At 55.3% G+C, this 21,350-nt stretch overlaps 1 protein-coding gene across 12 annotated transcripts in view; it reads right to left on the bottom strand.

Moving 5' to 3' along the window:
- Positions 1 to 21,350, bottom strand: part of CUX2 (cut like homeobox 2) — a 220,328-nt gene that overhangs the window by 24,084 nt on the left and 174,894 nt on the right. For 10 of the 12 annotated variants that reach the window (XM_065568751.1, XM_065568743.1, XM_065568745.1 and 7 more), the window contains 12 exons: positions 20,950 to 21,087; positions 17,875 to 17,998; positions 17,351 to 17,464; positions 13,882 to 13,958; positions 12,025 to 12,091; positions 9,180 to 9,228; positions 7,201 to 7,305; positions 4,413 to 4,604; positions 3,079 to 3,137; positions 2,524 to 2,572; positions 2,321 to 2,420; positions 397 to 1,056 (listed from right to left, as the gene is read on the bottom strand). In XM_065568751.1, the coding sequence (XP_065424823.1) occupies positions 397 to 1,056; positions 2,321 to 2,420; positions 2,524 to 2,572; positions 3,079 to 3,137; positions 4,413 to 4,604; positions 7,201 to 7,305; positions 9,180 to 9,228; positions 12,025 to 12,091; positions 13,882 to 13,958; positions 17,351 to 17,464; positions 17,875 to 17,998; positions 20,950 to 21,087 (1,734 nt within the window). The remainder of the gene's footprint in view (positions 1 to 396; positions 1,057 to 2,320; positions 2,421 to 2,523; positions 2,573 to 3,078; positions 3,138 to 4,412; positions 4,605 to 7,200; positions 7,306 to 9,179; positions 9,229 to 12,024; positions 12,092 to 13,881; positions 13,959 to 17,350; positions 17,465 to 17,874; positions 17,999 to 20,949; positions 21,088 to 21,350) is intronic. The other 2 variants (XM_065568746.1, XM_005298603.4) reach the window with 1 other exon arrangement.

The following is a 21,350-nucleotide window of genomic DNA, read 5'->3' as shown; positions in this document are numbered from 1 at the left end:
AAAACATTCTCCTGCACATTGATTGGGACTCCCTGAAACATTACCATGAATAATTAAATGCCACTTGTCAGAAGAAATGAATAAAGCGCATTCAGCGACGCAGCCCCTTCAGGTTTGTTTTCAATCATTATTCGCCAGGCCCCAAACCTCCCTCCATGCCCACAGAAGCCAACGGTGGCAGGCGCTCAGCACCTCGCAGGATCGGACCCTGGCCTGCTGTTCACGGGCGTTGGGAATTGGGGCGGTTTCCTTCCAGCTGCTAGTGCAAAGCAGGGAGTTTTCCCTGGGTCTTGGTGGGCTATGGAATCACCCCCAGCAAGGCAAAGTGAAAATCCCAAAGCTGCCCCCCGCCTCAGCTCACGCCGCGTGAGAGCCGACCCCCTCCGGGCCACTCACCTCGCTGGCGCACCTGAATGGTCCTCAGCGCCAGCACGTTCTGCTCATCGGACAGGAACTGCTTCATCTTGATGAACGGCTCCTTCCCCTTCACCGTCAGCTTGCGCCAGGGCTTGGGCCTGGCCAGGATCTCGCTGACAGAGCCCTGCGAGAGCCCCAGGACGTAATGGCCAAAGACGCGCTGCCCGATGTTGTGTTTCAGCAGCTGCTCCTTGACTTGGAAGGCGATCTCGGCCGTGTCCAGCTGCTCCTCGTCGGCCGAACTGGCGCTGTTGCCTTCCGACTGGTCGCTGGGTGGGCTCGAGTCGCTGGCGGTGGCAGTGTGGCTGGGATTGGTGGGCAGCGGGGGGCCTTTGGCCGTGTAGAAGGGGGAGGGGAAGGCCAGCACACTGCCGTTCTCGCTCTTGTACGCTGGCGGCACCATTTGCTTGGGGAGCAAGGCGTCCGTCGGCAGCCGCTCGCCCGCAGCCATGCTGGGGAAAGGGGACAACGAGAAAGTCCTCTGGGCTTCCTGGGCCATGGTGGAGGCCAGCAGAGGCTGGAGGGGGCTAGGGGAGGCAGGGTCTTCCCCGGGGGGCTGAGAGAGCTGCTGGGGAGAGGGGTAGGACTGGTCCGTGCCCATGGAATCCTTCACCAACTCGTCCTCAGAATGACCCTCCTCTAGAGACGAGAGAGAGAAAGAGAGAAACACACACACTATAGCGCAGGGCGCTTGGGTTGGGGCCAGTGCTCCCAGCCAGGCAGCAGGAACTGCGATACGCCCTTTGTCGCCGGCATGGCCGCACCATCCAGATCCTCGCTGTGGCTGGGACCAGGGGATGGGGTGGCCGAGGGACTCCAAGCTGGGTGGGGCTGAGCCCTATTTCGTTGAATCCAGGCCATATTTGGCCCCGTAGGGGCTGCCTACACTGCGATTAAAAGCCCGCGGCTGGCCCCTGCCAGCTGACTGCGCTGTAGATGTTCGGGCTCGGCCTGGGCGAGTCCCAGAGCTCGGGCTGCACCCTGGGAACGTCTACACGGCAATTAAACCGCCGCGTAGCCCGGGTCAGCAGGCACGGGCCAGCCGCGGGTGTCGAATGGCAGTGTCGACGTACCGGCGGGACAAGCCCTGGCTGCACATGCCACGGGAGAGGCCAGCCCTGCCCCAGAGACGGGGATGCCAGCTGAGGAGCTCCTGCCATCAGCCCTAAAGCAGGCACAGCTGGGGGAGGGGCAGCGCCGAGCCTGGGCCAGCCGGCCCGCAGGTTTTCTCAGGACTTTGCCCGACGGAGAGCTGTGCCCCTGAGGTGAATCTCGGGACAATGGCTGTGCTGGAGCCTGGAGAGCAAAGGCGGATGGACTCTGCACCAGTGCCTAGAAACCTCTATTGCACCGTCTGGCCAAAGAAGCCAACACACCTTACAAACGCGGGGGAAGGGCTAGCAATGAGGAAACGGCAGCACAGGTGGGGAAGGATGGTCTTGGGGCTAAAGCAGCGGCTTGGGGCTCTGACAATTTGGGTTCTCTCCACAGCTCTGCTACAGACACCTTGTGTGAGCTGGGACAAGCCATAGCCCTGCTCTGTGCCTTGGTTTCCCCATCTGTATAATACCTCTCCCCTGCCTCTGGGGGTTGTGAGGCTGTTCTGGGGTTTGCTCAGCAGTCTCGGATAGAAGGAGCTGTCCTTAAGGCATAGCAGTTTCAAGGAACCAAAGGGAAGTAGGTATCCAATTCCCCCCCCAATGTCAGTGACTGGCCCACGGATGAGTCGCTGGGAGAGTTTGCAATGGAACCCAGGAGTCCTGCGCACACCCAAGGACGGTTACAACCATTGCATTTGTACGTGTTTAACAAGAAATACATTGGTGGGGAAGGATTATAAATATAAAACCAACCAATGAAAACTGCACAGTTACAATAAAAAAAATAAACCCGGCGGCCCTACCAGTGTTGGCTAAGAGATTTGGCTTTTCCAAAAGGTATTTCTGGGAGGGATAGAAAGAGTCTTTGTCTAGAAGCAGCGCCTCGTCCGATTTCGATATGCTCTGAAAGAGAGAAAGCAGCGGTTGGGAGTGTTTATCGATTGCCTGGAGAGGAAGGACTTCGCTACCGATTCTTCGCGGTTCCCGAGCAGATTCCGGCACTTGCCTGGGGAAGGCTGCAGTTAGCAGACGCCAGCTTCATGGCCTTCAGGATGCTGGGAGAGAAACAAAACAGGGTTAGTCCTGCTGCTAATTCTCCCCCTTGATTGCCAGTCAGATCAAAGCCTGACACGCAGGGAGATGGCTCGCGAGGTCTGGACAGGACGTCCGCTCCGTCCCCTCCAAGCACGGCCGTTGAAACCGGGGGAAGGTTTTTTAATTAACGGCTGACGTTTCCCAGCAGAGCTACTGGCACAGAGTTTTCTTGCCGTGCTGCCATCGAGCTGCCGAGCTCGAGGTGATGGGACATCCTCACTGCGTATCTGCGGGTGACCTCCACGGGCCCAGGGTCAGGAGGCATCAGCTGGGGGATTAGGCGGCTCTCTGCCTTCGGCGACAGGCTGGCAAGTGTGCTACAGAGCTGAGGTGCCTCCCAGCCGGCAGCTCCGGGGTGACGTCTGGGGGAGCCGGGCTCCACGCGGCTCAGAGCAGCCTGCAGGGCTCTCAGTGCTCCCGGGTGCACACACACCAGCCAGGCATGTGGGCAGGGAAGGGATCTTACCTCAGCTCCGTTTTAATCTCCTCGTAGTCAGACTGGGCCTGCAATTTTTCTTCCAGCTTCTAAACAAGGAATGAGAGTGAAACAAGAGTCAGACTTGCTTGGTCTTTCCCCAGCTCTCAGCTCCACGCCGGCTAAGGATGGCCCAGGAGCCTTCGCTGCTAAAGCTCCTCCACGTTGCCTGTCTGCAGTCAGCCAGCGCCCCAGAGAGCGATGGAACAGCACTTCCTCCCCGGTGCTGACCCAGCCTGGTGAGCCTGGGAGACAAACTGAGGAGCTCGACAGACCCACAGCCTCACAACCGCCGGGCTCCGGTTTGGGCCAAGCGTCAGTCTGGGGCCCTGTGATGTGCAGTACGTGGTGCCCATGCCGAGCGGTGGGCAAGTATAATTTGCAGAGTGCCCAGCAGCTCCCGTTAATGTCAACGGTGAGGATGTCTGAGAATGCAGAGCCATCAAACCCATTAGCCCGAGTCTACGAGCTGGTTTAATGACCCATTTCCCCTCCCTCAGCCAGCCCCTTACAGCTGTGGCCGGTTCCTCCTGACGGTGCATTGAAGGTGCACAACACGATCCCTTTGAACTGACGTGCATGAGAGGCTCTGTCCCCTTCTCGCTGTGTGTGCGCGTGTGTGTGTGTGTGTGCGCGCGTGTGCACGCAAAGAGGAGAACACGCACCGCAGCATGCACAGCGGCAGCCTTATCGTTGCCAGGGAAGGCCATGCGGCCCACATGCAAACTAAACTCACCCAAGGCGGGTGGGGACATCTACTGACGGTGATTAGTATGTTGGGGTGTGTGTTGTGCCCAGCATTGTGCCGGCAGGATAGCTAATCCCCTCCGGTGAGCGGGAGCTCATGGGCGGCTCAGCTACCCCCAAAGAGAGGGGCTCAGGCCCACAGCTGGTGCAGCCTGGCACAGCTCCATTGGCTTTCCTGGAGCGAGGGTGATTTACCTCAGCTCATGCGCTGGCCCACGCCCTGGCGCGTTACTCCCCTTGAGGGAGATTCTCTTTCGGCTCCGGCAGCAAGGGCCTGATTCGGATCTCACTGAACCCATGGGACTCTCTTGACTTCTGCGGCGTCTCTCCTGATTTACACCATGTCACTGAGATCAGAATCAGGCCCATACAGCAGATGTCCTCGCTCCTCGGATTGCCTCCGGTTAGACCCGCAGGGATGGATTTCCCCAGGGGAATCCCCTGCGCCCTGCTCACTTCACTGTGTGTTTTGCAGGTGCCCGAGGGGGTGAGGCAGCCACATTTCCCTCCCCCCCCCCCCCCCCGCTGGAAGGCTGGAGCCTTTGTTCCCACTTGGAGGGACAGAAAGGGGCACGTACCTCGATTGCTTCGTTCTTGGCCGTGAGCTGCCGCTCCAGGTCCGCGATCTGGTTGGCGGAGGACTCTTCCAGCTCTTGCAGAGAGTTCTGGAGGTGCTGAATGTCCTTGAGGAGTCGGAGAATCTCCCGGTCCTTTGCCGCCAGCGCAGCCTCGAGCCTGGGCCCGGAGCACAGCGAATAGTTCACTTTATCCTGCAAGGAGATTGGGGCAGCGTTAGCCGTCCAGCCGTGCTGCCTGGGATTCTGAGCAGAGCAGAGCCGGGCTGGCAGCCCATTCCAGCCCACGGGTTATTGCGAAATAGCCACTGCACGGTGCTACCTGCTGCTCCCCAGGGGTCGCCGTAGCTCTGCCGGCTGCGTCGTGGCCGGTTACACTCCGTCATTCGAGGCAACAGAACCCGGCGTGACCCAGTGCCCTACGTCAGCTCAGCTGCTCCATGTCAGCAGCTGTCCTGAACGGCAATGGAGCCCCTGGGCTCTGTCTCGCAAAGCACAAGCGCCAGCTTTGGCTTCGCTCTGGTTAGCTGCCAGCTTGACAGCCCGTGGGCCAGGGTATCATCCAGCCAGCTCCGAGGAACCAGATTTCCAGATCGTGTCTGTTCCCGAGGTTCCACCTGGCCTAGCGATTTTGGACACGCGTTTACGGTATTACAGGGGATCAGGGAGCTGCACTATTCCTTGGGTGGCTTTACGCCACCGTAGCATCCTCCCAGGACTGGGCTAGTCCAGGGGTTGGAGAAGCCCCTGGCATACCTGAGACAAGCCTGGAAGTCAGGCTACGTTCCAGCAGCCTCCCTGGCATGCCCCACACTGCAGCCTGGCCACTGCGACGCCAACCCTCTGCCCCAAGACTTGCCAGGGGCTCCTCGAGAGACAGCCTTATGGCTGCCGTCCGTCCGTAGTGCCTGCACCGGGGGAATCCCAGATCCCTTCGCACCTCGCTAGCCCTTTGCCATGGCGTCAAGGTGCCAAAGCAGGGGTGAGATCGGAGATCAAAAGGGAAAGTCCCCCAGCTGGCAAGCTGGGACACTGCGCAGGGAGGGGCGTTGCCGGAATTCTGGGGGCTGAAGGGGGCGGGGGGGAGGGAAACACGAGGCCAGACACAGACACGAGTCTAACTCGATGTCTCCACACTAGCTAGGGGATGATTTGTTGCTGAAGGACTAAGCCAGGGTAGCCTCTGCTGGGCAAGGCCTTCTATTGACAGAGGATACAGACGGAAAAATAAACAGATATTTAAATGAGCTTCCTAGAGGCAACAAACCAGCTGGAACAAGGAAGCCAGGAGCCGGGAAGGAAAGCACCAGGAGTGCACACACACACATATATTTGTATATGTTGGCTTTCATTAATGGAGCGTGAACCCATCTTTACAAACCGCAAAGATCTGGGGCTCGGGCTAATTAACACTCCTCGCGCAGTGCGTGGGACCCAGTATTAATGCTTGTTTCTGTCCCTCGAAAGGCCTGATGCTGTGAAGTGCTGAGTCCCGGGAACTCCCATGGCTGGAGCAGGGGGTGCTCAGCGCGACGCAGGATTGGGTCCTTGGGCTGTTATCTGCAGCTCTGAGCTCAGAAGACATGGGGCTCGATGCAAAGCCCAAGCGATCCCATTGACTGCAGCGGGTTCTAGATCAGGTTTGCCAGCAGCACATGCCTTCTTACCTACTGCAACAGGAACCCCCTTTGTCCCCAGACGTGTGTAACTGAGGCCCGGGCTAGGCTGGGCAGGGTTTGCCGGGATTCCCAGGCTGGTACCAGCTATACTGGCAAATGTATTCGCTGGTATAGCTGCATCTCCATTGGGAGGGTCTGCAGGTACAACTATCCCGGTATAGACCCGCTCTACCGGCAAACCACAGACGAGGCCTGGCAGAAATCCAGGATTCAGCCTAAAGCGCTGGCCCCGGGACACTAAATCCATCCCAACAGAGCGAAAGGTTGGGAGGGGAGAGGGGGACGGACGTGGGAGAGCAAAACTGCTACCAGCACCAAAGACGTTTCTAGCTCCTCTGGGAGCTTCTCTGGAGTTTCCAGCAGGAGGTTCTGCTTGGGCTGGCGTCTAGTCAGCAATAATCTGACATTTCCCACCCGGATTCTGTGCAAAGGGCCCATCCACAGCTGGGGAACGCAGCTGATTTGGGAGCAACCGAGTCTCTTCTACACGACCTGCATAACATTAGAACGGAGCCAGAGAGGGAGGGTTTACGAACACCCCTTGGGACAAGGGCAGCCGTATGCTTCACAGGGATGATTTTGTGCCAATGGCAGTGGCATTTTACCTGTCTGACGATGGACTTATGATGTCTAATTGGATGGGGACCCCCCCCCCCTTTCACAGTTCCTGCTAGCCGAGGCCCAGATCCCCAAAGGTATTTAGGTCCCCGTTAGGCACCCTTGAGGATCGGGCCCTGAGCTCTTGCGCACACTCCATGGCCCGCTTGCTGCACTGGCTTCCAGCAGCAAAGGTGCTTCATTTATCACCCTCTGGAAAACCAGGTCCTTCCGAAAGCAACGACGGGCTTCCTGTGCCACTTCTCGGCTATTTGCAGGCGCATGTGTGAAACCCAGCCCATGCGCACAGGCCACGTGGGCCCTGGCACAGAGAAGTTTTAAAGAGCACTGGAAAACCATGGCCCTCAAAGTTTCCTGCGCCCCGGGCTGCAGACTCTGGGTCAGCTCCCCACTGGTGTACATTGGCCAGGCTGCAGTGAGGTCTATGGAGTGAAGCCAGTTTCCCGCAGCCGAGGCTCTGACCGGCTGAGCGCCGTCACACTTCTGTCCCTTACCCCGCTGGGTCCTTGTGGAGAGCAACAGGCCAGGCGAATGGAACTATTTACAGATGCGAGCTGCTCCCGCAGACTCTCCACCTCCCTCTGGGCTGCCTCCGCCCGCTGCAAGGGAAGAAAATGACGCGCGTCAGAAGGGCTCTCCGTTCTGCCGAGCTGGCCCACCAGGGACGCGCCATAGGCTCTTCCGGTGCTGAGCATTTCACCCAGGCCTAAAGCTACATGGCCACGGGGGGGCCGCCCTCGGTGCTTAATGTGTAATGAAAGAGGTGCCGGGGCTTAAGCAATTGTTTTTACTTTCATAACTGGTGCAGCAAGCCCAGTGGCGCTGGGGCTCAGCCCCCAGCAAGCCCTGGCACAAATTAAGCACTGGCCACCCTGCGATAATACCGAGGTGGGGTCAGAACAACCCTACAGCAACCACCCAGGCTCCGGGTACGCGGAGCCCAAACCGCCTTTGTTAAGAGTCTAGCTGCTGCCCACCGCAGTCAGGAAGCGGACGGTGAAAGCCCGACGAGGTGGTTAGCAGGGCAGAGCGTTCACCCCTAGCGAGTGCCCCGTGGAGGGGATGTTTGCCTCTGTGCGGTTGAGGGAACAGACCGCCTGTATGGGCTCACTGTCCACATGGATTTCAGCTAGCCAAGGGCAACAGCCATGAAGTGCACAGGGTTCCCAGTGTTTGGTGTATTCAGATCCAGGGGTCAGTGTTGGCCCGTTACAGAAATAGGGCTGGCCATGAGGTCCTGGTCTGGATACAAACGTCCCCGAGTTCAGATTTGGTTTGGACCCTGATACCATTTCAACATGCTACTTAATGCCATACAGCAGCACAGGTGCCACTGTGCCTGAACCCATGTCCTAATCACCTGTATGGGCCCAACACTGGGGGTGTCAATCCCTCTGTCCCAACCAAATCCCAAGGTGGGTAATTACTTCCTGCTCATCTAAAACGCTTCCTCATTCCAGTTAGACATTGTTTTCTTCTCTTCCTGACCTAAACTCTTGTTTAGTGTCGCTGTGCACTGTTAAACAGCTGCTATGTTCCACCCCAGAGGTGACTGCCTTTCAGTGGTGGGCAAAGTGATCCCACACATAGTTTGTATGTCATTGAAAAGACATTGACTCCTTCTGCATGAAAGGCCATATCTACATGTAAATTGCTACTTATAAATATTTGTATTACTCAGTTTGTATATACATTTTTGTGACTTAAAAAATCCAAACCCTCATGGAAATGTATAAAACGAGTAGTAAGTACTCCAGAAATGTACACAGCTCTGAATGCATTGTTTTGCTCTAGGCCCCAGGCAATGTCCTTGCCTTCCCCCTCCCCCCCCCCCCCCGGATACCGGTGATGGTTTATAATACTGATGATACTTGTACTGTGGTGGCATGTCCCAAATAGCAGTGTGATAACTAAAGCACAAAAAGAGATCGGGTCAAACTTTGCTGTCAAACAGGGCGGTCTCCGGTGCCCGAGTGACCAAACCCAAGTAGTTTTAGAGAGCATCGATGGATGAAAGTTGCACTGTTCACAAGGCGTCTCCTTCTGCATGTCTCCTGGTTAACGCAGGAGCGTTCCCGGTAGGGATTAACAAGCGACCATGTCACTCTGAGCCACGTCTGCCAGATTTAGGTTAGTTCCCTTCGCCAGCCCTGGGAGCTGTAAGGAGATCCCACGTTCACTGAGTCGATTCCCCCATCCCGAGAAGCCCCAAGGTGGCAGATCCAGCAGGATAGATACAAAGGCTCCGGGGGTGCAGCTGACATGGACAGAGCTCAGGGCAAGGGGTGGAGTGTTTAGCATGGCCACTGCCATCAATGGCTGGGGGACCCTGCGCCCACCTGGATCTGCCTTCACTGCCCCCGCTGCAGAATGAATCGCCTCAGTCCCCGGATAATCGCAGGGAGCAAAGGGAAGGAAAGCAGTTATTTGGGCCGCGCCAGCTCGATATTCAGCAGAAAGAATTTCTCCTCACCTGATTGGCTTTTTCAAGGTTTGTCATGATCATTGCTACTTCATCTGCCCTGAGACAGCAAAGCAAAAAAACAATTAGTTGGAAGGCGGCAGAGTGTCCCCACAAACCTCCCATTGTGGTCACCAATCATCCAGGTGGCTTTTTTTAACACTTAATTGAAATCTGACATTTTAGCCATCTGTGTGCAATATACATAACGCAGCCTTGCAGAACCGTCATGGAAACATACCGACCGAGGCACAAAATCTTCTTGCCTGCCCCTGCAGCAATGTGGCCGACACAGGGATTGATCGATGAAGAAAACACTAAAGATATTTCACTTGCCCATCAAAAAGAACATTCCCACCCGACGAGTGGAAATTTGCTGGGCTGGCTTAACGCTCAGAGGGGCCAGACTGACAGCTCTGCTGGTTATCCACAGGTCAGGTACAACATGGGCAGCAGTCATGCTAACTGCCCCACCCCGCCAGCTCTGGAGCAACCCCCTCACGGGGTTAACAGGAGTTCAGGCTCCGTGGCCTTGGCGTCTCTGCTAGCCTGCCAGCAAGGAGGCGGTTCGTGCCAGCTGTGATGCGAGTGTTACGGAGTGGGCAGCTGTCCATTAGGAACTGGCCGCAGGCCATCCCAGCTCGTTTCACGCCGGCCAACAAACAGCCGTGAGATGGGAACAATCTCGGGTCATTAACAAGCCAGGCCTATATGTGAGAGGGGGATCGCGACATGAAAGGGTCCTTCTCCCACTGCCAGTTCTCTGAGCCACCCACGGCCTCCAAATTATTTCCAAAAGGCCTCTTGATCTTGGGCTGTTTTTCAATGAGGAACATTTGCATCGGTTTAATTGCCTCCCACCCACTATTTCACCAGTCGCTGAGAGCTGGCACAACTGCTCTGTACATGGTGGCGGATTTGTTTATTGTAGGAGGGTAAATACTCAAAGCTTCCCATTTGTGATCTCCAGTCCCAGCCACGCAACACACATGGCTGGTGAATTAACAATATAGAAACAAGCCAAATGAACCCGAAGGGGGGAGTCCAAAACGGGACACCGGAAGATGCAAAGACACCAAGGGATGGGACAGGCCCCTTTTTCATCCCCATCATTCCGTGCATGGCAGCTGCAGTCCTGATCAAAGGCAAAATCAGTTACAGCACCGCGTGTACAAATGGCATCTCAAATTATCAAAGAGCATCTGCTTTGGTATTATATGATTAAGTGTTCTGACTCTGTTGCATAATGGAAATGAGAGAGAGAGAGAGAGAGAGAGAGAGTGTGAGTGTGTGCGCGTGTGTGTGTGTGTGCGTGTGCGCGTGTGTGCGCTGGGTTAGCAAGACCGGTGGAACATTTGAACAGCTGTAAAAGCTTGGCCGGCTCCACAGCTAGCGAGAGCCGAAGGGAGGGAAAAGATGTTCCTGACTCATAAAAGTAAATGGCACCCGACCAACAAAAATAAGCACAAGCAAATGTACATTTAATGAAGTGGAGAAGCCAGTTAAACATAATCCAGTGGCCGTGCTCTCCCCCTGCCATTGGAAGACGGCTCAGGGTGTATTTGCATGTCTGGAAGGACCTGGGAAGGTCCAGCGATTTTTAGGAAGAACTGATTTTACCTTATTATAATTTCTGAAGTCCAGATCTACAACAAGACTGTGCGGAAGTCGGAGGGTCTTTGGATCTGGGGTCTTATTGGAGATCCCTCTCTAGCAGAAAATCTAGGAACCTCGACACCCACCTGGGACTGGCTGACTTCCCAAGTCACTTTCTCACATAGTTGAAACTGCTCCTGAAATTCTGATCTTTTCTTTGATGAGTCTGCCCCTATCCTCAGAGCCCTCTTGCCATGCTGAGCATCTATGCCATGCCACCCAAATCTGCCCTTGGATACGGGGGTGTAGCCAACGGGCAGAGCTGGGATTAGAACTTGGTGCTCCCTCATTCCGTCCTTCATGCTCACACCATTCAAGCACATCTCTGAGGCCTGGCTGACGCGGACTGGGAAACCACCTGGCCATGGCATCTTTCCAACAGCTCCCTTGCTCGTGAAAATGACCCCAATCCCTGTAGAGACCACAAACTCAGAGCGAGCGGAGTAGTCTGCTGAGAGCTGATCTAGTGTTTGGTGCATCAGTCTCAGAAATATCCCCCCTGAAGGTGATTCTTCTGGGACCTGAAGCTGGCTGGCTAGCTCTGTGATGCTGCTTGGAGACCTTCAGTCGTTATGGTTCCTTCGCTCTGCTCCGGTGGGGAAAGGCTGGATTAAATGCAAGGGGACTCTTCCAATGGCATAACATTAATACAGACATCCCTGCCACCCCCACTCCCGCCTCCTGGCAGGCGGCATGGGCAGAATACGGCTGGAACTGCCTCTCGGGAGATCACAGGCTGCTGGATGAAATGAAATGCTGACCAGGTACAATTTAGGGTAGCCCTGAGGCTGCTCCCAGTTGCAGTGGGGGCCGGTTTGGGGGAGGAGTAAAGGTGGTGTGATGTCACAGTTGCCCAGCCCCCTGGTGTGCTGCACTGAGTGGAGCTTCGTTAGAGGTGAGGATCTAGCCTCCAGAAAGTGGCATGCGTGTAGGTGTACACAGTGCGGGTCTATACCCAGCTAGATAACCAGTGGCAAACAGCTGGCCGGAGATATAAGTGGTTAGTATTAGATCCGCCATAGAGTGCAATGCCCCGGCATCAGGAATGTGGGGATGACGGGCCTTGTTCCAGCTCGGTCTCTCTTGACACATCTCACATGCAACCCGAAGGCCGGGCCCTCCTCAAAGGCTGTGGCCAGACACAACGTCTCTGCTTGGACCGTGCACGGCTTTGGTCGATAGACAAAACCGAGTGACTTACTTTGAAGCCGCTTCTTCATCATATTTACACCGCAGGTCGAGCAGCTCCGTCTGGGTTGCCTTTAGCGCTGACCAGAAGGAAAATCAAACAACACACAGTAAGTAACACTCTTCCCTTGGAAGGAGATTTATTGGTGGCTGGTAAAGCACCGGCTGGTTGGAAGGTGGATCAAGCTGCCTTTGGCAGGCTCCCACTCAGCCCTCTGTTCTGCTGCCGTTCAAATGAATATTTTTTTTAATTTTTATTTCAACTGATGCAAAACCAAGATGCAAATAAAGACAATAAAACTGATAGGCTTTAAAAAAATAGTCACCATGTTCCGAGACTTTAGGACCAGTTAATAGATTTTCGACCCAAACCTTTTTGGAGCTCCTGAAACGTTCAATTAGCCTCTGTGTTGTTAGCGAAGGGATGAACATTTTTCATGCACCAGCAACTTTCTGGGTTCCCGCCGGCAGCAGAAATAGAGCGCGAGAACCAGAGAAATTAAACCTGGAGAGATCTAATAGGCCCATTCCTCGCCCTACAGTACAGGCCAGATCTTCAGCCGCAGTGAACCAAAGTCACTCTGTTGAAGTTAATGGAGCTGCATTGATTTATCCCAGCTGAGGATCTGGCCCTCTCTCTCCTAGTTCATTATCCACAGTAGTTTCCACTCCCATGGGGAGACCAGAGTCTGATACTGTCAGAAAGTTATTCCTGGTAATGGGGCCAAAGCCTGGCCCTAGAGAAGCCAGTGGGAGAGTTGTCATTGGCTGCAGTGGGGTCAAGATGGGGCCCAATTTTCCTCCACTTAATTTCACCCCCAGGCTCCTCGCTGTGCCCCCTTGGACCACCCTGCACAGCTCGCCCCCGTCCATGGCACCCAGATCTCCTCCTCTCTTCTCCCTTGGGTGACCATAACCCAGCCAGGCTGTTTGTTCAAGACCTTTAGCAGCTGCTTTTCCTGCCCAGTTTGCCCTTCCTCCTGCACCATGGCCCTGGGTGTTCCAAACAGGACGTGAGCGTGGCCGAGCAGGGCACTGCAGGACAGATGCCCTGAGTGTGTCCACGCCTTTGGGAGAGCCCCACGGAGATGGCGTGGGCAGCGTGGCAGGGCAAAGGGGCATGACAGCGTCTATGCACACGCCTGACGACAGGCTACAGGGCAGCTCTGCGCACCAGGAACACAGGAGAGCATCTGAGGCCACGAACACGCAGCCTCAGCAACTCCCTGCCTGCAGCCCCCTCCAGCCGCAGAACCAGAGTGGGTGCAATTCCCCCCTCTGGCCGGGGGACTCAAAGGGGCAGGCACTCAACCCTTGGGGCCACTATGTCCTTAGGCACAACTAAGTCAATGGAGTCCCACTGGCCTAGCGACTAGAACACTGGCCTGGAACCCAGGAAAGCTGGGTTCTATCCCTGGCTCTGCTGCTGCCTTGATGGGTGACCGTGGGCAAGTCATGCCCCTCTCTGCCTCAGTTTCCCTATCTGTAAAATGGGGATAATGACACTGACCTCCTTTGTAAAGCCCTTTGAGATCCAGTTCCCACTGAAATCAGTGAGACTCTCCCTGTTGACTTTACTGAGGGTAGGATCAGGCCCTTACTTGGGCTGGGCTGGGCTAGGAAAGCAAGTCCAATCTGAATGTGGTCCCATGACGATAAAGGCCAGACAGGTGTGATGTGCCCCTATAGCATGTTCTCCCCCTGGCGTGCACATATGACCCCCGACTGCTCTGTCAGGAGGGCAGTGATGTCCGCGCACCCAGGGGAGAAGAGCCAAAGCACCACTGAGCCTCACCCACATCTGGATCTACGGCCAAGGGCTCAGGGACCCACGCTGGGCGGGACTTTTGGACGTCACATCTTTCAATACCTGCATGTAGCACTTTGATCTTTTCTTCTGCTTCCCCCAGCCTAGCCGCCAAAGTGATCTGTGCTTCCTGTAGTCCCCTGTGAAGAGAAGGGTCGATATCAGTGACCAGCTCACCCGGGGCCAGCGTGAGGCCTGGCTCTCCGGAGTCACTCCCGTTCTGCTCTCCCAAGGGTTGGGAACACACGAACAGCTCCGCTTCCTCCACACCGGGCCATCGAACTGCTCATTTCGCTTTTTTAACATGTACTTAAACCCCATCATTCAGAAGTTTCCCTAGAAAATTTATACGCCTATTGCAGCCGAGACGTTTTCATGCCACTAGAGTTGTCCGCATTCCATTAAAAACCTCTATTTCCAGGGGTTTATAGCCCCGGCCGTAAAAATTCACTTCAGGCTGAAAAACTTGGCATGTTGGATCTCAGCCCAGAAATAAATTTCTGGGCAAAAATTGGTGAAAAGAATTAAAGATCTACCTATAGATAAAAAAGAGAGAGAGGGGGGGAAGAAAAGAAAATCCATCGGGCTATTTTGGAGTTCCTCTACGAGTGGAAATGAACCAGAAGTGGGTGCATGCGGCTAATGGACTCCTTCACTCTGCTAAGCCTCCAGCACAACTCACACATGCTCCGGACCCCAAGCGCTATCACTGCAGACGCAGGCGCTGTCCAAACAGTCCATGAGGAATTTGCACTAGCCAGACTTTGCAGATGCCCACGGTGCCAGCATCACTGTTGACCCAGGGGGATGGCAAAGCTACGTGCCATGTGTAACCGTCGCCCGAGCCAATGATCAATGCAACGGGTTGACATAATAGAGCTTCCTGGCTCTGAAGGATTGGTCACCACCTCCTGGGTCAGTTACTTGCAAGCTAACAGCTAGAGAGTGCATGGAGAATCTAGGTTTTCAGGACCCTCTAATCGCACACGTAACTAATCCAGCCAGGATTGTGCACATCTGAAATACTCTTCCCTAGCTAGCAATCTTTGTGATCCAGAAAGAGGCAGCAGCTGTGGAAGGGTTTCTCCACTGGAGCAGGGGTGACATATCAGCAAACACTCAGCCTTGACACTGGGGGCGCCCAAGAGTGGCTGGTAAAGGTAACGGGGAGCGGAGCGTGAGCACCCCTTCCCACCAGCCGAACCCACTGGTGTGGGAAGGGGGCAGAGGCAGTGCTCTGGGACAGCTGCCCGGTGTGCCATTGTCCCCTGGCAAATCTCCAGGGATTAACTGGGAGATTTTGCTCTGTACCCTGCAAGCGCCTCCTGACGAGGTCGAGGGAATGGGGCCCGTGCATAGGCACAGGTCGGGAGACCACGGCAGCTCACCTCTGGCAGGGCTGGCCTTCCAGACACACAGCCTCGATGCCTGGCTTGGGGCACCCACGTGATTGGAAGGCCATGACTCACGGTCCTCTGCAGTCCTGCAAACCCCGCCTCGAGCAAATGATTCATCGGGGCCTGGGCAAGCTTTAGCATGGCGTTGCCCCTCCCTTGGGTGACCCCACGTGATCCAGCCCATTATCGGGGTGGCCTTCCCCACCTCCTGTTTCATTGGAGGTGTTGGGTCGGCCGGACAGAACTGCACCATGCAATGAACGGCTGTGGGGCAAAGATCCAACGAGCGGCAGCATCGTTAGCAGGGAGCCTGTAATGCCGGATTCAATAGCCACAGCGCCAAAACACAGGCCATCCAGCCCCCCAGATCCATGGAGTTTGTGGCAGCTCCCCAGCAACCAGGACATTCAGATCTAGGAGTCAAAACTGAGGCCAGCACTTCCCTCTCAAGCACCGGCACCGCCCTGGGTTCCCCTGGCACATGCCAACACCCTGCTAGCCTGGGCAGTTCGGACTCCAGCCGTACCCAGCCCAGCCATGGGCCAGCAGAGACTGCGCTGACGGGGTTCCTACAGAGTACTACATCATTGGCATATCTGCTCCCTCAGCCCCCGCCTCCCAGCCCTCTTGCTAGCTGCTGTCACAGCACTCGAATAGCCTGACCCTGGTGCCATGGCGCAGACTGCACTGTCCCTCTCCCCGGGGACCCATGACAGAGTTTATTCCACTTAGACTCTCTGTCGGTCCAGTGACCGGGAAGCAAGGCCTCCACGTGGAATCTGTGACTCATCTTGAGAGTTACCTCCCGGAGGCCCCAAACGGCCTTTCCCCGCCTTGCAGGAGTCCCTTAGCAGCAGAACGGGCTGAGTTCCACCGTGCAGGGGGAACACACTCGAGAGAGAACCTGCCGAGGAAGGAAAGGCCTTGCCCTGTGCGCGCCATGCTGGATGGGACCCCATCTCTGGTAGCGTAAGGAGTAGTGGCAGGCCCAGGGATGGATGTGAGAGTGGCTCCTGGGTCGGGCCCATATTTTCAGAAGAAGCCACTAATCCTGGGTGCCCTAGATCCTCACAGGGCTTTAGGCGTTTAGCTTCCGCAGCCTCAATCCCTTGGAGGCTCTGGGCCAAAAGGCCTAATTTTCAGAGGCGCTGAGCACTCTCCACTCCCAGCGAACCAGGCCCACACGCGGACAGACAGATGAGGCAATGTGCCTTGCAAATCGCCCTCGTCTCCTGGAGCAGCCCGGGACGGGGCTGGACTTATTTGAGAAGACAGTAAGGAAACACAAAGTGGATGCATCTTTCCGGTTATAAGGGAACCACATTTTTAATCATTTTCTGACAGTCAGAGGGGAAAATAAAAGCCCACTTGTAATTAACCTGAGGTGGGGAAAAAGCAAATCAGGGAAAAGTTATTTTGCATTATTTCTAACCTGTGTTTGGCAGGAGCTTCCTCCAGAAGAAGGGCAATGGAGGGTTTAAAGCTCCTGCATTTGTTAATCAGCTCAGCATGCTAAGGTAGAACAACGAAGTTCCATTAAAGGAGCTTTTGATAAACTTTAGCCTGTCGAAACGGAAAGGCCAGTTAAGGAGGTTCATGTGCTGGGCTGTATTTATCTGAATCCTCCAAGCAAAACAACACCCGGGAGAAAGACGAGTCGGTGATTGCCATGTTTACCAGCTGGGGATAGGAAATAAACTCCCAGGTCTAGGGATGACGGTACAATGACCACGACAGTGTGCATGCAACATACACACGTAAACACACTCACACCCACAATCTTGTATGCACTAGCGTACAAATGTGTCTCTCACTCAAGCAGATCTTTGCCAATGGGCATCTCTTCCAAGGCCAGCATAAGCCCCTGTTTCAGATTGGTTTGCATTGGCCAGATGGTGACCGAGGACAGAGTTTTTCTTTCTGGCACATGACTCCCTTTTCCCTCCTCAGCAGCCCTGAATGAGGTCGCATCCATGGAGGGCTTGAAAAGCTCCCTTTGGATCCTGGTAATGCCACTGTGAGCACCAGCCAGAGGGGGTCGGTCTAGAGTGCTGTTGGAGCTCCTGTCACTGGACACGAACCCAATGGTCCAAACCCAGCCCTAATGTACTTCACCGGGGTCAAAAGTCACTTACATCAGGCCTGATTTGGGGCCCATTTCTTCCACACCTGCTGGCCTGAGACTCAAACTCAGATCCCCTGCCAGAGCAGGCTGCGAGCGGACAGGCCAGCCTGTGAGGTGAGGAAACCTAGATACCAGAAAGAACCATTAATTTGAATGAAAAACGGGAATCAAATCCCTTAGGCAGCTTTGAAACTCTCAAGTCATGGGGATGGGCCAGGTAGGAAACGGTTCAGATGGGTAGGGCAGGCAGAGGATGGTGCCTGGTGACAGCTCAGAGTCTGGCCCCGTGTTGCCAGGGCAGGACATGTGAACCTCAGCCCAGCTCGCAAGGGGGAGGAGCACAGAATAAATGCTAGGCAGGCGAGAAAGGTGGTGAGGATGGATAGACAGAGCTGTATGGGGACGCATAAAGAGGACAGACAGACAGAGGGAATATGTATGCAGACAGACAGACAGACTCACATTCCCACCGCAGGCAGCTCTAGATCGTATTTACTTTTCGGTTTTAAGGCCCATCCTCTGCTACTCACGTACTTCTGTTTTTCAGCTTCATTTCTCTGCAGCAAGGTGTCTGTGAAAAGTGCTTTGCTGTTGACGCTGGTGAGCCTGGCTCCCTCCGACACCGTGAGCCCAGCTGGAGACGTTCCCCCTCTTTGCTCTGCGGGGGTGGGGGTGGGGAGGGGCGGGAAGAAAAATTCACATAAGCAGCATGACAGAAGTGAAAAAGCAACCACTTCTTCCAGGGCCAAGAGATCAATCTCAGGGGGTAAAGAATCGATTTCCAGAACTTCAGCCATGGAGTTGATACGTTCTGCAGGTTCCGCTGGTCAATTGCGTTAGAGGATCACAGCGGGGCGTGAAATCCTGAGTGCAGCCCGAAGCCTGCCAAAGTGGCAGCTTCCTGGCTAGGTTATATCTGCTAATAGTCTCATTCGAACCACTTCAGCTCCTAGTGGTGGGAAAGTCTGTAAATGACCAGCAAAGCTGTCTAAGCTACACTACACTGCGCCTCCAACCTGGAGCACAGTATGCCTGCATGAAACCAATCTTCTGCATAAAGAGCTCTCAGAGCTCAAGACCCGTCATTATTTAACACCCTCCGTGGCTGCGATTTTCATGCGATTTGCACGGGGGGAGAAGGGGGGGTTGAGGAGGGGGAGAGTGTAGCTTTCTGGGCTGGAACACTGGAAGCCAGTAGCCTTCAGGTGCTGTGCACTAGAACTGGCTGGGAATTTTTTAGACAAAAAGGGCTTTTTGTCGGGAAATGCCAGTTGGTCAAAACCAAAAGTTTTTGTGGACACTTACCGGGTTCAATGAAACTTTAATGGGGGAGGTCAGGGCTGCCGGGGGGGGAGCAAACGGGGCAATTTGCCCCAGGCCCCGGGCCCCGCGAGGGCCCCCACTAGAATATAGTATTCTATAGTATTGCAACTTCTTTTTATGGAAGGGGCCCCCGAAATTGCTTTGCCCCAGGCCCCCTGAATCTTCTGGGTGGCCCTGGGGGAGGTTTCTGAGAACCAGGATGGAATTTCTGGTCAAAACCAGAGCGAGATATGCACCTCCCCAGCAGGCGGCTGGTTAAAGCATGCACCATGGGCGACCCAGCCCATAGAGTGAGTCTCTCCCTCTCTGGCCCAATGAATATTTCATTATTTATACAAAGTTGAGCAGCTCCAACTCTATCACCCGGTGAATTAGGAAGGGCGGGGGCTCAAACCTGCATCTCCCACACCCCAGGTAAGCGCCACACCCATTGGGCTGCTGGCAGGAGGTTGGGCTCGCTTGATCTCTCTCTTGTTTTTTAACCATTTCTTTGGAATGCTCTAGATTTTGTTCCAACGCAAAAGGAAAACAGATGTTGAAACCGTGACGTTTTTCACAAAGTGCAGTTCTTGTTTTCCGGACAGCCCTGCTGAGCACCCTCCCAGTCCCAGGGCACCTCGCAGGAGCCGGCTGCATCATCTCGGGCCCTGCAATGACTGTCTCGGCCCAAAGTGGTTCGCACCCCAGACGCTGCTGTACTGAGAACCTGACAGGGAAACTGACCACAGCCAGCTGTGAAAGTGACCTCCTGCATTTCCAACAGGCAAAAACCCAGACAAGCTGCCTGAAGAGCGAAATAAGCTACTTGGGCCAGTTCAGGCTCCTTTTCAGTGTTAAAGATCTGAGGAGTCATTAGTGACACATGGTAAGAAACAAAGGTTTGTTGAGAGTACAAGGCCAGACCCTTAGCTGGCATAAATCAGTATCACCAGAGCCGGGTCTAGAGGGGAGAGCGCTGGACTGGATTCTATTCCTGGCTCTGCCACTGGCCTGCTGGGTGACCTTGGGCAAGCCACCTCCCCTCCCTGTACCTCAGTTTCCCCCTCCGTAAAATGGGGATGGAGCCCCTGACCTCCTTTGTAAAGCCGTTTGAGATCTACTGCTGAAAAGCTGTGTATAAGAGCTAGGTGTTAAATATGATTAAATGACACTAGCTGAAGAGCTGGTCCGTGATTTTTATTCTGACAGTGCCCCTTTAAAACTAAGCCCCAATGTTAACTGTGCTGTTGCTAATAAATATTCATTAGAATTCATTTGTTTCTTCTTGTTCTTTTTCTCCACCCTGGGTGACATTTCACTGGGGTTTGCAGAGGGGCCCTCAAGGAAATACCACACTGGTGGAGAAAGAAAGGAGCACATGGTATTATTGCACACAACCTGGAACTGCAGGGGGCTGCCCTAGAGAAGGACACTGTCCTGTCCCTCGGCGGCCAGAGGCCGGGAGAAAATGCAGCTCAACTCAGTTAAAGCCCATTGGATTGACAAGCCTGCGTGAGGGCAGCAGGGTCTGGTGTTTGCTGCTGAGTCTGCTCCCTGGCTGCCCAGTCCCTTTCACGGTGACCAGCTGGTACAAATCAGCGCAGCTCCATCGACTTTGAGGATCAGGCCCCTTGACTTTAATGGGAGTAGACAACTTCCTGGGGGCACACAGGATTGGGCCCCTCCCTGAAACGTATCAAACAGAACAGATTCCACACACCACAGGGGGCATCAGGTGGGGGTTCAGTGACAGGCACTCGCCAGCACAACCCTCACCCGTCAAACCAGCCCCCAGGCGGCCCCTCACTGGGCGGAGAGCAGCACCGATTAATCTACAGTGGATCCCAGCAGGGACCCCCGGCCCAGGGAGAGCACGAGGCTGCAGGGAGCTGGCCCGCCCGTCTGCAGGGGGATCAGCCCGGCCTTCCAGTCTCACCTCTGACTCCGAGTCGGGGATTGGAAGAAAAGCTCCATGGAAGGGACTGAGCTGGTTTGGAGCAAAAGCCCCATGAAGCGGCTCCCAACCTGGAAATGCTGGACCGGCCTGGCCCCGCCCCGCAGCCGTGAAGCAGAGTGCAGGGAAGTGTCCATCCCTCCCCCAGTCGCCGGGGTGTCCCGTGCCCCAAGCGGAGCACAGACAGGGCGGATGATTTGCCCCAGACAAGTGCTAAGGGTTATTATTATTACCCAGCTGGAGGCCTGCAAAGGCCTCTGCCTTCCCCAGCACCGGGGGACAGGGACACGCCCCTGGCTCTCCCTTGTCCAGGTGCCGGAAATGAACCAGGGCAAGGGAGGAGTGGCTGGTACCTTTGGTGCCAAGGAGCTCTGGATGCTTCTTCCGCTGCCTGTTGAGCTCCTTCAGGGGTGGGTTCTCAGGGTCGAGGCACTGGACCTGCTGCAGCCTCTCTTCTGAGCTCTGCGCCACCTCCAGGACAGGAACGGGGTCTAAAGGGGAGCAAGGCGAAGAGGTGAGGGGCAGCAGCTGGCAGTGAGCTGCCCCGGCGCCCTCCGGGAACAATGCGGACGCTTGCAGCCTGGATCAGAGCCTGTATGCCTGGGTAGGGACGGTGACCAATGCTAGGGTGAGCGTAACTGTTCCTTTGCACTGGATCGAGGCCATCTGTATCACGGGGAACACAGGCCTCCCTTAGCGGGCGGTTGATCCAGAATGAGCCCCAGGCTGCATTCCCTGCACACCCAAATTTCCC

This window comes from Chrysemys picta, chromosome 15 (genome assembly GCF_011386835.1).
Source record: "Chrysemys picta bellii isolate R12L10 chromosome 15, ASM1138683v2, whole genome shotgun sequence".
Taxonomy (NCBI): Eukaryota; Metazoa; Chordata; order Testudines; family Emydidae; genus Chrysemys; species Chrysemys picta.
Note: the sequence above shows the minus strand (reverse complement) of the source record. Positions and strands in the feature narration are given on the sequence as shown.